Source organism: Lichenostomus cassidix, chromosome 4 (assembly GCF_008360975.1).
Source record: "Lichenostomus cassidix isolate B80296 chromosome 4, HeHo_3.0, whole genome shotgun sequence".
Classification (NCBI taxonomy): domain Eukaryota; kingdom Metazoa; phylum Chordata; class Aves; order Passeriformes; family Meliphagidae; genus Lichenostomus; species Lichenostomus cassidix.
Window position 1 is genome coordinate 7,777,472 of NC_139484.1, and position 16,103 is coordinate 7,793,574.

General features: G+C 41.9%; 1 protein-coding gene and 1 long non-coding RNA gene across 4 annotated transcripts; one reads left to right on the forward strand and one right to left on the reverse strand.

Annotated features, from left to right (window-relative positions):
• The first annotated feature begins 1,179 nt into the window (after nt 1-1,179).
• NAAA (N-acylethanolamine acid amidase) lies at nt 1,180-10,218 on the forward strand. Of its 3 annotated transcripts, none has more exons than XM_085057750.1 (11): nt 1,180-1,428; nt 1,595-1,759; nt 3,271-3,397; nt 4,147-4,237; nt 5,838-5,914; nt 6,389-6,561; nt 6,888-6,950; nt 7,506-7,572; nt 8,063-8,091; nt 9,019-9,119; nt 9,869-10,218. In XM_085057750.1, exons 1-10 carry the CDS (start codon nt 1,259-1,261, stop codon nt 9,092-9,094), a joined length of 1,038 nt encoding a protein of 345 aa, XP_084913876.1. In that variant the 5' UTR covers nt 1,180-1,258; the 3' UTR covers nt 9,095-9,119; nt 9,869-10,218. The 3 variants fall into 3 exon arrangements, 2 of the variants coding, with proteins under 2 accessions (XP_084913876.1, XP_084913875.1); XM_085057749.1 differs by having other exon boundaries at nt 9,019-9,113; XR_014851519.1 differs by lacking the exon at nt 8,063-8,091.
• On the reverse strand, nt 1,785-16,082 carry LOC146437774 (uncharacterized). The gene is made up of 3 exons (XR_014851520.1): nt 13,832-16,082; nt 10,814-10,924; nt 1,785-1,934 (listed from the first exon to the last, which is right to left on the reverse strand). It is a non-coding gene; the product is annotated as an uncharacterized LOC146437774 (long non-coding RNA).
• Nucleotides 16,083-16,103: the final 21 nt, after the last annotated feature.

The window sequence follows — 16,103 nt, forward strand, 5'->3', positions numbered from 1 at the left end:
TTTGCTTTCTTTTTTTTTTTTTTTGGTTGCTGTTTAAATACAAAGATAGCATCTTCTGCAAGAGAAAAAAGGAATGTTTTCATATAGTGGTGTCATCTGGTGGGACTTGCTGTCCCTTGGCAAGTACCTACGAGAATAATGTGGATATCTGGGTTCTTCGTCTGTTTTAACTTGTGCTTCAGCCTTGACCTCTGCTGGGACCATTAATGGGTTCTTTGTACCTTCCCCAGCCACCTGTTTTAATGGAGTTGATAAATTATTTATAACTTGAGGGAGTTACTTATACCATACTTGGTCAAAATCTGTTGGAGATGGATTTCTTTGTGGTGCAGAAACAGGTGTCACATGCACAGTATAATGGAAATTAATTTGGTGGAGTGCTTTTTCCTTTCTTATTAGGAAGCCAGGTTAGTGCTCATATCCCATGTGGTAATTCACTTAGCTATTTGTTGGATACGTATTTTTAATAACTTCATTTCTTTCTTGTACTGATTTTGTATTGTTTTTGTCATGTTGCTTCCTTGAGCAAAAAACCTGAGGCTTTAGGGAGAGAAGGACAAAGTAGGATTTTTTTACCACTTGCTGTGTTGTGTTCAAATTGTATGTTCCTGCTGAGGGAATAGCAGGGATTGGCACTTGTCAAGGAGAGTGGTGAGCTCTCAGGGGGAGCATGTGTAGCTGGGAGCTGGAGTGGTATGGGGATGGAGTGTGGAGCAGGGGCTGGAGACAAAGTTAAGGGGAGAAGGGGAAAGTACGGTGTGTAAACTCTACTTGTGCTGGTGTTTTTTTCTGCTGAACAGCTGAGTGGTTTGCCTGCTTGAACATATGTCCCAGAAACTAATAACCTCTGCCACTGAAAGGGAGTGGTAATTTTTTCTCCTCGGAGTTGAGGACAAGTGTTTAGTCTCCTCTCTTCCTGTTTCCCTCTTGTTTACAGCCTTGCTGTGTCGGCCGGCATGCTAACAGCTGTGCCAAGCGTGGGTTTGTCCCCTCTGCCCCAGTTGTAGAAGCGACTGTGTTGGGCTGGCTTTGATCAGCTTGGCCCAGCAGAAGCACAGGGGCAATACACGTGTTATCCGGTACCATGTACCCCGTGCTGGGATTGTTCCGTCGCCGTCTCTCATGTGACAGAGCGGGCTTGCAGGCTCCGGGCGGGCTGCCGGTGACGCCTCGGGGCGGGCAGGGCCGGGGGCGGGCGCTGGAGCTACGGGGAAGGGCAGGCTGGCCCCGGGGCACCGCGGCGGCCGCATCCTGCGCCATGGGCTGCGGGCCGTGTGCGCTGCTGGCGCTTCTATGCGGGGCGGCATTGGCGGCGTCCCCGCTGCGCTGCAACGTGAGCCTGGACAGCCCTCCCGAGCAGCGCTGGCTGCCCGTGCTGCAGCACTTCGAGCCCGCCTTCCTGCGCGCCGCCGTGCAGCGGATCATCGAGTGCGTGCGGCGGGGCTGCCCGGGGCTGGGGTGGCTGCGGGGAGGGGGCACAGCGCGGGACGTGCCGCGGCACCGGGAGGGGCTGATGGAGCAGCGCAGGGCTGCCAGGTGTGAGCTGCACAGCCACTGTCCCGCTCTCGGCTAACGCCTCGGGTGTGTCTTGCAGCGAGAGCGTGCCGAAATGGGTGCACGAAGTCATCCAGCCCATAGCAGCCGAACTGGAGCTGTTCATGCCGCAGCCCTTCGCGGGGGAGATTGCGGGGATGTGCAAAGCATTGGGAGTAAGTCTCGGAGATGGAATCCTGCTGAACTTCGCCTACGAATCCACTGCGTAAGTGCCTGGTACTTACAGGGTCTCGTACAGGTGGGTGTAGAGCTGTAGTTCAGCGTGGGACGAGGCACTGAAGGGCGGGTGAAGGCGTGTGCCGGGTGACTTGCACTGTTCCTTCTGGGACCACTTCATCTGTTCAAGCGGAAGTCTTCATTCTATTGTGGCAGCTGGGATGCTGAATGGAACAAGAAACAGTTATGTTTTGTGTTGTGAAGTACAAGTAATATCCAGCTGTCATGATGTTGTGTACGTACATATGTGCCTACATAAACGTATTAAAATCCAGAAATCATTTTTGCTGGTAAGGTATGTCCATCCAAAAGTAGTTGAGATAATATATCTTTGAAGATGATGTAATGCTCTCTGACATGTAAAAGTTGCCAAAAAAGATGCTAGAAGAATTAATCTCTCATTTGTCTGAGATAAAGTTACTACTAAACCATTTTCTAGATGAAGGTTCACAATGGCTGCATAATGTCACTTGCTGATTTGAACAATGGAAAGTGACTGTAGTATATTTATGGCAGCAAACAGAATCTAAGTGAAAAAAATACTCAGTTTCGTTGTATCTTTTTGCCCTAGAAACGTGATGCAGGAGAATAATCAACACTTGGTGTTGCCTCTGGGGATATTTCTCCTTACAGATTTCAGCAAATATCAAGGCATATGGCCCCTTGTTTGCATTTGGATTATTTTTTTTTGTAATGTGTGGTACTCAGTTAATGATCCTTTTTTTAGTAAGGACTAATATTGGATATGACACATTTAAATGCTTGTTGTTTTAGTGTTTCGCAGAGAACACTTATACTTAGCCCTGGTAAACTTGAAATTCAGTTTCTTGGCTTGGATACTAAAAAACCCCATCAACTGCAAATAGCCTACTTGGGGGAAGAACTTTTTACTTTCATATTTTTGAGTGGCAGGGTTATGCATCACTCAAATGACCAACTCCTAAGTACAGAGAAAATAAGTTAATTCCCTGCTAATGCAAAATACTTCTCAAAAAAGCCTGTTTTAATGAAATGGAACTTGTTACTCAAGGAGTTTGAGCCCACTTTTTGTTCTAGAGAATACTCTGTTATTGAAATGGCTGATACTTAAATAACTAATGTTTTTCAATTTCATTGATAGGTCTTAATTGGAACTTACCTACTTGTGATTAAAATTATAAAGAGTACAAATGGAAATGAATTTATTTAAGTTAAACGCAGAAAGTGTGACACTTTAGGGTTTATTTTACATGTCAGCTTTTTATTATGACTTAGAAAAGTGAAATGAAATGATGCTATTTTTCCCAAGTGGAAGTGCTGCTTTCTGCCTGCTCTGTAATTTCTGGCCTGAAGTAGATTGTAGTGTGCTATTTGACATTTTTTTTCTGTGCTAACATTAATAAAATATTTAGCAGAACACCAGCCCAGCTACTCCTGAAAGTCTGAGCTCCTTCAGCTAGAATACTGAAAGCAGTGTCACAGCTCTTCCTTCAGTCATTCCTTGTTCTGTTCTTTTTGCAGGTTCTGTACAAGCATTGTCGCTCAGGATGACAAAGGAAACATTTACCATGGTCGAAACTTGGATTATGCTTTTGTTGATCTATTGCGCAAGGTCACACTTGATGTGCAGTTTATAAAGGATGGGCAGGTATGACCGAGGGTTGGCATGGCTGGGTGGTGTTCCTTGAAGAATGGCATAGTCCTATAGCTGCTTAAGACAGGTTTTTTTTTGGTAGGAATTTAATGTAGTTCCCATCCCAAATGTACTGGATTATTAGAGCTGCACATTTATGCCCCAGGAGTGTGGGATGAATGCTGATTTTCTTTGCTTTTTGGACATACAGTTTATGGTGATGGACTGGAAAAAGTAGAACAGCTTAATCTAGTATTGCAGATCATTGTTTCTTAGAGATGTTGAAAGAATGAAATGTGAAGATGCTAAAAAAGTTAGGGAATATGGCAGAGATTAGTTTTGGCATGAACCAATTCTAAGGCTTTTTTTTTTTTTTTTAGACCTTGTGAATTTAATTTGTGAGACCAATAAGTGTGGGTTTTTTGAATCGAAAAAGGAATTAGTTGCTAGTGCAGTTTGGTTAGTCTGATTTTTTTTTCCTGAGTTCATTAGTCCATTTTGCAAATGGAAAACTTGCTGTTTGTTGCTCTGCAGTTTGTTAACTTGAGCAAAACTCTTGTAGCAGCTGGTGATCACAAACAAATGAAATGCAGTGAACTTGAGGTCTCAGAGTCCCTTGATAATTTACTTGGCATGTTTTAGTATAACTGAAGCCAGAGTGTTATACAGTAATTTAAGTATGAAAGCTATAAAACAAGTACAGGATGCAGGTTTCAACTGTGTTCTGTTCTGGAATGCTGAACTGCTCTGTTTCCTGGTTTCAGGTAGCATACCAAGGCACTACATTTCTTGGTTATGTAGGCTTATGGACTGGGCAAAGTCCACACAAGTTCACCGTCTCTGGGGATGAACGAGGTAAAGGAAATGTCTTTCACAATAGATGTTATGTGTGTTGTTTTTGTTGATTGTTGCTTGCCCTGGCCTTTTTCTCCTAGAAGGGAAAATGAGGTTAAGGTTGCTAGGAAGGATCTGAAGTGGAATGCCTTGCCTTGCCCTCAGGGACTGAAAGTACATGTGCTGCCTGATTTTGGCTGCTGTGTAGGAGAAGGCATTTGTCAGCAGTGTCACCTGAGCTGAAAGTGTCAAAGGATGGGGAAAGCCTTGGGAAAGCTGTAAAAGACTAATTGATGTGGTCTGGTCAAGAGACACCATTGGAGGTGGCAGAGTACAGGCTGAGAGACCAAGATGCAGTTTGGATAGCAATGAAATTGCTGCTTTCCTGGTTCTGCTGTATTCCATTGTTGTCTGGCCTCATAAGGCAGATTGGAAGAGACGATGGGAAGAGAAGCATAAGGCAGCAGGGCTTGAGGGAATGCATGGAGACACTGGAAAGGCAGTTGGGCAAGACCAGTAGTAGAGGGAAGTTGAGAACTAAAACTTGTAGCAGTGGGGAAGGCAGGGAAAGGTCACTGCCTTTATCAGGGCTTCAGTTTCACAGATAATGACAGTTATGTCAAACTCAAAGTCTGGGAAATTGTCTCTTCCATTTCTTTCTCTTTTCATTCCTTTTAAGAAGCTGATACTTTGCTGTTATTTATTAGGTGATTAGAGCTGGCAATAATGTATTCTCAGAACCAACATCTAAAATGGTTTTTTTTCCCTTGTGATGGTGATAAGCATTTTTCCCTTTAATTTTGAACAATCTGTTCTTGAACTTTTTAGATATGCAAACAATATTCACTGTATATGTTATACCTGTCCATTATCTCTGAGTAGGGATTCTGCTATGGAGCACTTGCACCTCTTGATTCCTGTTTGCTTTGTTAATGCTGCCTTGTTGGATTCACTAAACTCTTTTCATAGTTTACATACACACTGCTTCCGATACCAGCGTAGTTAGTTAACCCTTTTGAGAACTGGAGTGTCTTGGGCTGATATGCACAGATGCAAACTGCTTTTAGTTCAGCTTAAAAGCAAGTGTTAAGTGCAAAGTGTACCGAAGTCCTGTCTCTCCAAGTCTTATGTTCACTCCACACATGCTGCAGTCCTGTCCGTGGGCTGCTGCTTGCTGATTTATTTCATGTGAAAGCTGTTTTTAGTTTAGATTCCAGCTGAACTACAAATTAAGGGAAATGAGCATGTGAAACTTGGCCTTCTGGTGTTTGAACTTCTCTTATTTTTCTCAGTAACACAAACACTATCATTACCTTCTTAGCTGTTATATTATTTCTGTGGAATTATTCCTGTTTTAATATTTCAGTATGATGAGTAATGAGGTGATTACTATCACTCCTGTCATGACGGGTCTGAGATGCTTTCTGGAAAGCAGGGGTGTTAATCCAGCTGTCGTGGCAGAATGTCAGTTGGAATTATGTTGTCTATTTATATTTCATCTGAATGGTGTGCTCATTGTTGGCATTTCTCCCATAACATATAGATACTTTGTGGTGATAGGAGCCTACTCTGTCTCACTGTATATAAATTACATGTATTATAATTTATTTTTTCTCCCTAGATGGTGGTAGATGGTGGGAAAATGCTATAGCTGCTTTCCTCAATAGGAATTACCCTGTCAGCTGGCTTGTCCGAGATGTAAGTGCACTGAATTGTTCTTACATTTCACAGTTGTGCCATTTGTATTTAAACATCTAGTAAATTTGAGTCAGTTGCTCAGAAAAGTTACCACCTTAATAAGTAAATGGATTTCTTAGGAGAAACTAATTGTTGACCCAGTATTGTCAGTAATGAGGCAATTCTGATCCTTTTGGAGGGCAAACTCCAGTGCCAAAGGTCCTGGAGACCATCTGCCAAGACTTCCTTCCTAGAGAGTGTTTGAGCTAGCTGTGACTTGTGTCATAACCAGTTAAGACAGCTGTACTCGTAGATATGAATAACTGTGCCAGGGGTTATTTTATACTTTTTGGTATATTGCTGTATTAACAACATTTTCAAGTAGTATTTCAGAGTCAGTTGCCACTTCCAGAAAAGCTGGACCTGTTTACTTGTGAAGATGTCCCAGTGCTTGTTTTGGTGCTTAACCTCACTGTCATCTTGTTTTTGCCTTAGACCCTGAGTGAAGCAGAGGACTTCCAGTCAGCTGTTCTCAGACTGGCTGGCATTCCCATCATTGCTGAAGTTTACTATATTGTAGGAGGCGTCTCACCCAAAGAAGGCATGGTCATAACAAGGAATAGAAGAGGGCCAGCAGATCTCTGGCCTCTCGATCCCTTAGGTGGAGCGTAAGTAGGAAAAAACTACTTCATTTTTGCTTCTCACATTCCATTCCAAGCGATTGGGTTATTGGCACAATTTCCTTGAGAAATCTGGGGCACTTCTTGGTAATAGTTATAGCAAGAGATCAGAGGTCACCCATGCCATTCCTGTGTTCCATAGTCAATGGTAAAGGCTGCTACATCTACCAACATGGGGCCCTTGGGCTTGCAGCAGGCGGAGGGAGTTGGCTTTGGAGGGAGTTTTTTCCTTTTGGCCAGATAGGGATACTGATTGTTGGACTTGATGAATTACCTGTTGATTCATCTTTTATTTGCTTATATGCTTGTTACAGGTGGTTTCGTGTGGAGACAAATTATGATCATTGGACTACCCCTCCTCCTTTTGATGATCGCAGGTAAATTTGTTGGAAGCTCTGCTGGGAGACAACACTTAGTTTTGAAAGAGGTTAAGAGATATGGGCAGGTGTTACCTCCTTGAGCAGGTGGCTTATTCAGTTCCTGTAATGCCACTCTGAAAGGAACAGATGAAGTGTAGAGCAATATTCACAAAGGAAAGGGTGTGAAGCAGTGATTCTCATAACTAGTGAGAAATTGCAAGAATAATGCATAGGCCGTAGACTTCCTCATAAATCAAAATTTAGTAGAAGTTAAATTATTTATATTCATAGTGCAAAAATACTGAATGGCACTAGGAAGGTGCTCACATGTGGTTTTTAGGCTGTGTAATGTGCTAAAAGGGATTGGCAGGTTCTTTCTTGGTATGTCCTCAATGGAGCAGTAACAGGAGCTTCAGCAATGTGAGATGAGATCCAGTCACATAACTGTGGTTATTTTAGACCAAAGCAGACATTTTAATGTTAAGGCCTTTAACGAGAAGGTTTTTGTGTTGGTTCTTTGTAGCCTTTGGAACAGACAAGTGTGTTTAATGATCCTGTGTTGCTTTCCCACAGAACTCCAGCCATCCAAGCTCTTAATGCTACTGGACAGCAAAACATCAATTTTGATACACTCTTTAAGGTACTTCTCAAATTCTGCATTGTGATTTGCACTTCAAGCTCTTTGACAAAGCATAAGTGCTCTTTTATGAGGGATTTAAAAGGTGTGCTTTTTTCACGAGGAACAAGATTTACTGCATAGCTGTCTCTAAGGGGGTTGAAGATTGAAGGTTGTTTAAAATGCTTCTGAACTCCTATGTAGGCATTTTGCAGCAGTCCTGCAATTCAGGTGGAAAGTGCAGGAGGTGAATCCCGTCATTTTTGTGTATGTCATTTTTCTTATTTCAAGCACAGGCACATAGTATTAGACGTGGGGAGCTTTGGGAATTGGAGTGTTCTTCAGAGGGCTTTTCGGAAGTACTTCTGTAAAATGGTCTGACGTTAAAAAAAGCAAGGGAAGTCTTTGACTTTATATTAGTCTCTTCATAATGTTATCCTACTGCTGTTTCTAAATAGCCTTTCAATTCGCTCTTTATCTATCAAAATGACAACTCTTCAAACTTTCTGTACAGGTGTTATCAGTGAAGCCAGTCTTAAACAAGTAAGTATTAGATTGAGAGATGTTGATCTGTGCCTCCTGCTGTGTCTCAGGCCTCTTGAAACTAAACCACAAACTGCCTGAGGATTTTCCTTATGTGTCTGAATGTCTTGTGATTTCCCGGCCTAGATTTTGGTTTGTGGTCATGGCCCTCTCTTTTCATTTCCACAACATGCTTCCTTTTGGCTTTGCCACTTCAGCGAAGGAACTGCACTTGATTTGACTCAGTCTGGTGATGTGAAGTTGCTTTGGAGTAATGAAACAAATGACTGCTTTGGATGAGCAGCTGGATGTCACACTGAGTTCTTTGCCCACTTTTGGAACTTTTGGGTTGTTGTTAACACTTGCAGTAGCTTTTTCTGCATGTTCTGATATAGCTGTGATTAACGTATAATAAAGTAAATGGGATAAAGTTTTTAGATACCATTTAGTGGGTTTCCAACAAATTTATTTCAGTATACCATTATTCTGTATTGTTCCAGAAATTGCACTTTTGCAGGGTGTCATGTCTGGATTTAGTTTTACATGGAGCTCAGTGTATTCTCTGCATCACTTATTCTCATTGGAGCTTGGCAATGGCTCCCTCAAAGTTAATGCCAGGACCTCTCCTCTGCCTGGTCAATGTGAAGAAATGGGGAAAGGAAAAGGTTCATCTCAGCTGTGACATAGAGACAGTACCAATTGTTTAATACAATGACAAAAAGGATGTGGAAATAAAGTTCCTCTGTTGTGCTGAGTGGGGAAAAGAACACGAAAAATTAGTCCCAACAGTCTTTAATTTGATCAGTCTCTTTTCCTAATCCTTCTGTACCTAAGCAGAACATTTGTTTCCACAAAAATTTGTCCTGCTGCTTTGCTGGCTGGCTCAATTCCCCATCCTTCCTTTGCAGTGTCACTCATTCACTCCCTGTGTTCTTCTTTCCCTAATAGTAACACAGTGTACACCACTGTCATGAGCGCTGCATTTCCAGATCGGTACCAGACGTGGATGAGAACTGAGGAGTGAAGAGGTGCAAGTAGCAGAGGTGTGAGTGATATCTGTGCTTAAACAACCATTTCAGCTGTAGAATCACTGAGGGACAAAGCATTGCAGTGGTACTGCAGTGACCCAGTCTGATTCCTGATTCTGCTTGTTTATTGCCCTTGGAGAAATAACTTCTTTTGTTGTTTTAGAGGTAGTTAAATATTGACTCTCCTAGTGAAAGTCTTGGAGATGATCTTAGGAAGAGTTTGGCTCAGAGAGGAAGGGGTGGATGTTGAAACCAAAAGGTGGGGGTTCCCTCTGGGAATGTTTTGGCTATTTTTACCATGCCCCACTACTGCACTTATTTGTCTCCAGGTGGATGATGACAGGAAGCCCTGCCAGAGGGAACTGAATTCCAGCAGGAGGGGATGGTGCACTTAGCACCAAGAAAAATTAAGCTTTGTTTGCAACAGCTGCTCACCAATGAATGAATGTGAGCCCCATCCTTTGGGGACTTTGTCCTGTGAATGTGCAGAATAAGTCCTAGTTCTTGAGCTCACAAGGTATCTCATGGGACAGCTTCGGAGAGATAGTGTTATCATAATTTCTATGCCAAGCAAATGGTTGCATGGCCTTGGCAGGAGCACAAGAAATTGTATTCCTGTTTAAAGAGTTTTTTGAAGCTATTATTGCTACCATATCTGTAGGAATTCTCAGATCTGATTTTAGCAGGAGTAATTCTTTCTAGAGATTGTGTAGATTTAGTTTCTTTTCTTAACTCTGTACAAACTTGTGCTCTCTTATCTATTTTTCTAGTTCAACACACTGAGAAGCTGAAGCTGTGCAAGACTGACATATGCTTTTAAAGTCACTTGTGGGAGCAGTACAGTGGGTTTGGTTCGGTAATGATGTGAATCATTCAGGAAATAGTGATTTGTTAACCCATTGAAGTGTTGCAGGTGATCCTGTGAATGGCTTGTAATAGAACTTTGAAATGTAATTAAATTGATGCTCTAGTAGATGTTGATGGGTAAAAATGGCTTGTACTATTTTTGGTAAGAGCTGTGCAACTGCAATGTACTTCCGTGCTGACTAATAAATACGTTTTGTAATTCGCCTGGCCTGTGGGTCTGAACAGAAATAAAAATATTCAGCTGATAGCTTGATTTATGAAGGATTGTGTGGTTACTTCTATGTCATCATCCTTCTCCCTCATCTGTGAGGGGTTGTTGGTCCTGGGCCTAGCAGGGGCAGATGCAGCAGTCAGCAGCATGCATAGCTGTAGCCTGTAGTTATTTTATCACAAATCAGGAGCTGTTTCAGGGATTGTGGTAATGGATCATTCACCCTGGTAGCTGAGAGAAAGTTGTGTTGGGTAGCAGTGAGGTTATAAAAGGGTTTGAATTCATTTTGCTGCATTCAGATCAAGTTGTCTGCAGTAAAAGTTAACATCTTGTTTCACGGTGCAGAGCAGTGGGTTTTTGAAGGGCTGTGCTCTGACTATATTGAGTTCAGGCACTTAGGTATACTCCAGAAATACTGAGGGATTTGAAGAGTCAAGACCAGTGGATACCTTCAAAGTAAAGCTGAACGGTGCCCTGCCTCCCTGGATAAAATGTCTCTTGAAAGAAGGTGCGGCCAGAGCACTGTTTCGGGATCCATGCCATACTGGCTGCACTGGTTATGCAAACTTGCTCTGAAAGCACCTTCTGGAGGTGAGGGCTCTTTATCTCCTTGTGCTGAGTGTCATAACCTACTTACCTGCATCCTCTCCTCCTGCCTGGGTAAATGTGCTGCACGCTTTGCCTTGACCCAGTTTAGACAGCGATGTACAGCAGTCAGATGCCAGATGATAAATTTGAAGAAGAGTTCCTGGAGGAAGATTTAAAAATGCTCACCATTTTTGGGATTCCAAAGTGCCATTGCTTTAATTCACTGAGTAGGCACTGATTTGTGCTCCCACCATGTTTTCTTTAAATAACAGCCACCCACAACAACAGGATTCTTACAGGTGTGGCTTTGTGTAGTCACTCTGACCTCTGTGGCATTAGACTGATTATCCTCTGGCAGGGGTGTGCCCAGATGCTCAGTGGTATATAAATTTAACTGAATGTATTTGTTTCAATGTGTACAAACAATCTGGAATATATAAATTTTTAGTGTCTATGAATATTCAGGAAATAATTTGTTTCTGCTGTTGTTTGTGGCTTGGCAGCTGTTTAGGGTCATGAGGGTTTAAACAAGTAAGGAATGTAGATTGTTTTTTCCTTACAAATGACTTTTTTGAGAGCCTTGCATTTTTTGTGGTAAGAAGCACCCCAAGATGCTTACTGCCAACAGGTTAAAGTCTTTCTGCCACCTTGAATGTTTTTTTGCTAACTGAAAGGGTATATAACTTCCTGGGTTTAGTTTCATGACAAGCTAAAAATATAAATACTAATGAAGTAGTAAGTGATGTATCTTACAAATTAGATAATTTAACATGTGAGTAGCTAAGCTACTTGTGATAAGAATATGAATTTGGTAAAAATGCAGAGATGGGATTGTCAATACTTTAAATAAAACCATCTTAATGCTGAAAACACTAAAATGTAACATGTAACACTAAAATGTAAAATGTAACTTGGGTTTTTTGTAGGTTTGTTTTGTGGGAATTTTTGCCAAAAAAAGGCTAGACCAGTAGATCCTGAAGGTATTTCTCCAGCCTGGCATTCTATGATTTTATCATCATTGCTTTTTATAAAGAAGGGGGATTATTTATAGTTACTTGAATGTCTTACCGATCATTTTTCTATTTGAGATTTCATCTTCTTTATGTGTACACTTTTTAAAGTCTGGAAAGTACAGTGATTTTTCTGCTTTCTTGAGCCCTGGAATTGTGCAGTAATAAACCAGAAGTGAGGGAAGTTATCCTTGCTTTTTTTCACATCCCTTCCTTTCTGTGCTAGAGATTCCCTAGCTACATAATCCTGAATATTTTTTCAGCCCAACACAGATAAGAGGTGAAACCTTGAATTGTTTTTCCTCCAGAAGTTTGCATCTAGCAGAAGGGAGCTTGAAAATGTGCAAGAGCTGACTCTTAGGATGAGAGAGGCCAACATGCTGTTTCTCATTGATAATCCCTTCAGTAATCCTAATCCAGTTAAGATCTGTAGCCTTTATTAAGCATCACATGGTAGACAATTCTTAAGGCTGCTCATAACAGGGCAGTAAATAAATTAAAGGGTCTGCAACAGTTCTCGGCTGCACGTGTAAAAAGACGTGGTCTGTCCTGCTGTGTACTCAAGATAACATCTTGATTATTTGGATTCCAAGGAGGAGTTTTTGCATCTGCAAAATGAATCGCATCAGAAATCATTGATTGTTTCAGTACTGAATACAACCAAAACTTATCAACTGGAGAGCTTCTGTTGTGTTTATCTCAACAAATCAATACATTAGGACTTGGCAAGGTAAATTGCATTTTTATTTCTTTGCAACAGGGTTTTGTATTCAGAAATAGCTTATAGTTAGAGGTCAGATAGCCTTTCTGTGTGCCAAGGGGTATAAAACTGCATTTGGGAGTTTTGTATCTGAATTTCTCCTTTTTTGCACTGCAGTAATTTTGTTGGTGCATGTTTGAAATACATGTGGGTAAGACTTGTGCCAAGTCTGATGTGCACGTGGGCCATACATAGGTATTTACTCTCAGGGGCAAGGTGCAATCATCACTTTCCCTACTGCCAGCTAGTGTTTTTATTCTTGGAAGAAGTATTTGATTTTTTTTTTAATTTTTGTAATTCATCTGTAGCTCTTAAACTCCTGCTGTTTATCTTTTAGCAGAACCTCACATTTATTTCCCTCCAATATATCTTTTAGGTTTTTCTCTAGTAAACTTTCTAGTCTGAGATCTTCTTGTTGCCTTCCATATTCTGCTCATCTGTTCCCTCAGTTGCTGGACTGTCTATAAAACTCTCAGGTTAGTGGCAACCCTCGTCATGATACACTAAGTGTCACCTTTCCTAGGAGCAGGCATAATTGTGGTATTTCTGGCAGGTCCTGTGGGTTGAGCACCAGATTCTGCATAGATCTGTGATGTGCACAAGCTCACAGATTGTGTAGGACTTGGTTCAGAATGCTGTCCCTTGCTTTGGCTTTGGAGAAGTTAAAAAAATTAGGCTAAACCAGGAAATTTATGTAGCCTTTTTAGTTGGTGATTTGTGCAAGGTTTGCTTTCCTGAATTTTATGGGGTACTAGATGGTATTATCAAAGAAGTCATCTGCTTGCATTTGAAGAGTTGCAAGAAGGGTGTTATCCAAGAGCTCAGGAAGTGCATGGTATCTGGCTGTTATGTATTTGTCCTGCTTGTGGAACATTACCTCTGGCGATCAGGGAATGTGCATCTTCTCTCTGTGCCTGTAGCCTTCTCCTGAGGCCCTAAACTGTGTGTTGCACTGGTTATCTGTATCCATGTGGGGCTCTTGAGTCCATGATTTTTTGGGTGGTGGTTTAGTTCTGCCCTGGTTTAAGTGTGTGTAGCGGCTTTTCTCACCTAGCTTTACAGAGTGGGGGTGTTTGCTGGCGGTTGCTCTGTGCCATGGCACGTACCAGGAACACACTCGTGAGAAAGAGGCGTGAGGCAAACCTGCTCCGGAGGCCTCCTAATTGCACCAAAGAGAAGGTAAATATCTACAGGAGAGAGATGGCAGTCAAGAGCAAGATGAGGAAGGAGCTGTTGGTAGCTGGCTGTATCCTGGGTGTATCATGTTTCTCACCTGGTTGTTTAATACAACCTGTACCTGAACTGATGCTGCTGGTCAGTCCATCCAATCTTTGAGGATGTGCCTTTGTGGGTCTCTGTTCCCCTTCTGTTTCTTAGGTACAGGAATTTAGGAAATGAATGGTGCATGTCACTGTTGGGTGGATGCGGAAAGATCCGAGGTGCTGAGCAGTTGGACTGGTTCCATTTCTTCCTCACTCCTTCCAGCCTAGGAACAGGTTCGATTCCACTGGAGCCTGACTTACTCCTGTGAACTCCTTTGCTCAGGTTGTACCTCTCACAAAAATCTGAGGGCAGCAAAGTGAAAAAGTTCACAGTTCCAGGAACTGCTGGGGAGGAACCTGTTGATAAGCCTGTTCATATGATAAATAGGGCACCCTAATACTAGGCCATCCATAGCATAGGATGGCTGAAATTTGTTTAAAGAAGGGCTGCCCAAATAATAAATGCCTGTTTGTTTTGTAGGGAGAGAAGGAAATAAGGAAAAAAAAATGTTGCCAAATGTGACCTCAAATCCAAGGTCACATTTTATCAAAGCAGGCAGATGGTACCCCTGAACACACCCTCAGCAAGCAAAGTACTGAAGTGTTTGCTTCATGTACTCAAGTGTTTGCTTCAAAATTGTTCTCCATTGTTTAAAAAGTAACCTAGAAGCGTTCTAGTTCCCAGAAGAGGGGCCAGTGCAGAGTGATTCATTCCTATCATTGCTTCTCCGGATAGCTAAAATTTGCTGAAATCCTCAGATCCATGCTATTAAAATGAAGTTTTTGTTTGGGTAGGCCAGATGGGAATTACAAGTCTATGCTCAAAAGTTATGAGCTTGAAAATTTCTTTTTCCTGAACTGTGATTTGCCTGGTACAGGAGGTTACAAACAAGAGCCTTAAGTGCTGAGTTTTGTGTGCAATTATCCCTTGGAGTTGTTAATAATCTGAAAAGTTGTCAGAGTACCTGCATTATTTGAGCATAAAGATCGTAAAGCACCAGAAAAAATTTGGTGTAATTATGCAGTGATTTCAGGCAATTTTTGACATTGAGAGGAAATGATGTTAGAATAAAACAAGACTGTAGGTATTTTGCTGAGAATATTGTAGTGTATCCTGTTGTCACCCAGTTATTGTGAGGATGTCATCGTACAATTGGAATCCTGAGCAAGCGGGCGAGAGTTCCAACATTTCCTCTGCTTTAGGACCTCTCTGTGCTGCAGTGTTGCTGAGCAGGGCTCACCTTCCTGAGTAAACATGGAACACTCACCTTACACAACACCAAACATGCTCCTTCAATTAGTGTTTGTGCAGATCTGAGCTATTTTGAGAGGAAGGATGTGGGTTAGGAGCAAAGAGATTGAAGGAGGCAAAAGGATTGCCAGAAGTGAGGAAAGGAGGAGGACTTTTCCTGGTGAGAGTGCCTCTGTAGTCACTCCATCCTGACCCTTCAAAATCCTTTGAGCTGTGTTCTTCTGCAAACACCACTCTTTACATTTTTACAGGTGTTTATTTCCTTTTCCACTTTTCAGCTTTTTCCTCCCCAAATTTCAGGAGAGAATAAAAATCTGTTGAGTTCTTTGGCAATAAAGCCTGGGGCTGCTTTAGCAGTGGTATGTGACTGGGTTTTTTTCTAGAGGAAAGATGCCTGACTGTAAATGACATTCTGGTGGTACTCAAAGTGAGAGACTTCAGCATTTGACCAAATCTTGCAATAGGATCTGTTTGCCCTAACCAGAACTTCCCACAGCAGTGAGCTTACCAAAGCCAGGCTGTCTGTCCTTTTATACTGGCAGTTGATGGCATAATATGCTCCCACAGTTGAGCAGATGCATGAGATGGAGGAAAGCAGTGTTTAACAAAGCTGGTTATTTTCCTTGGATGGCTAATTGTTATTTTAGACTTATCTCCCTGCTACCCGTGGTACTGCAAATAGATTAAATACCATGTGGGTGTTCATCCCTCATAGTGAATTGTCCTTTACAGAGGACTACATGCATGAATATTTGTCTGCGCATATTGCTTCTTAATGACACTGTTAAATTTCTTGATCAGTATTGAAAAGCTTTTTATCTGTTTGCAAGACAATCACAGTACCTATTTTTATGCAAGTAGCAGAGGTGCTGAACTGATTCCTACTTACACAGCTCACTTGAAATGTGAAGCAGTGAGACAGAAATCCTCATCTGGTTGTCTGGAAGTATCTGGACAAACCTGATAGTGGAAAATGTACATGGGCACAAGAGAGGATCATTGATATTAAGTGTTAATGTACTTAATTGTAGATTCTTGGCACTGTGGGACATGTT

Bases quoted from the DNA above. Each gene is read 5' to 3' on its own strand.
- NAAA (XM_085057750.1), top strand. From the start codon at position 1,259: ATGGGCTGCGGGCCGTGTGCGCTGCTGGCGCTTCTATGCGGGGCGGCA. The intron at 4,238-5,837 runs GTAAAGGAAATG...TTTTCTCCCTAG, and splicing joins CGTCTCTGGGGATGAACGAG to ATGGTGGTAGATGGTGGGAA. The intron at 7,573-8,062 runs GTACTTCTCAAA...CTTTCTGTACAG, and splicing joins ATTTTGATACACTCTTTAAG to GTGTTATCAGTGAAGCCAGT.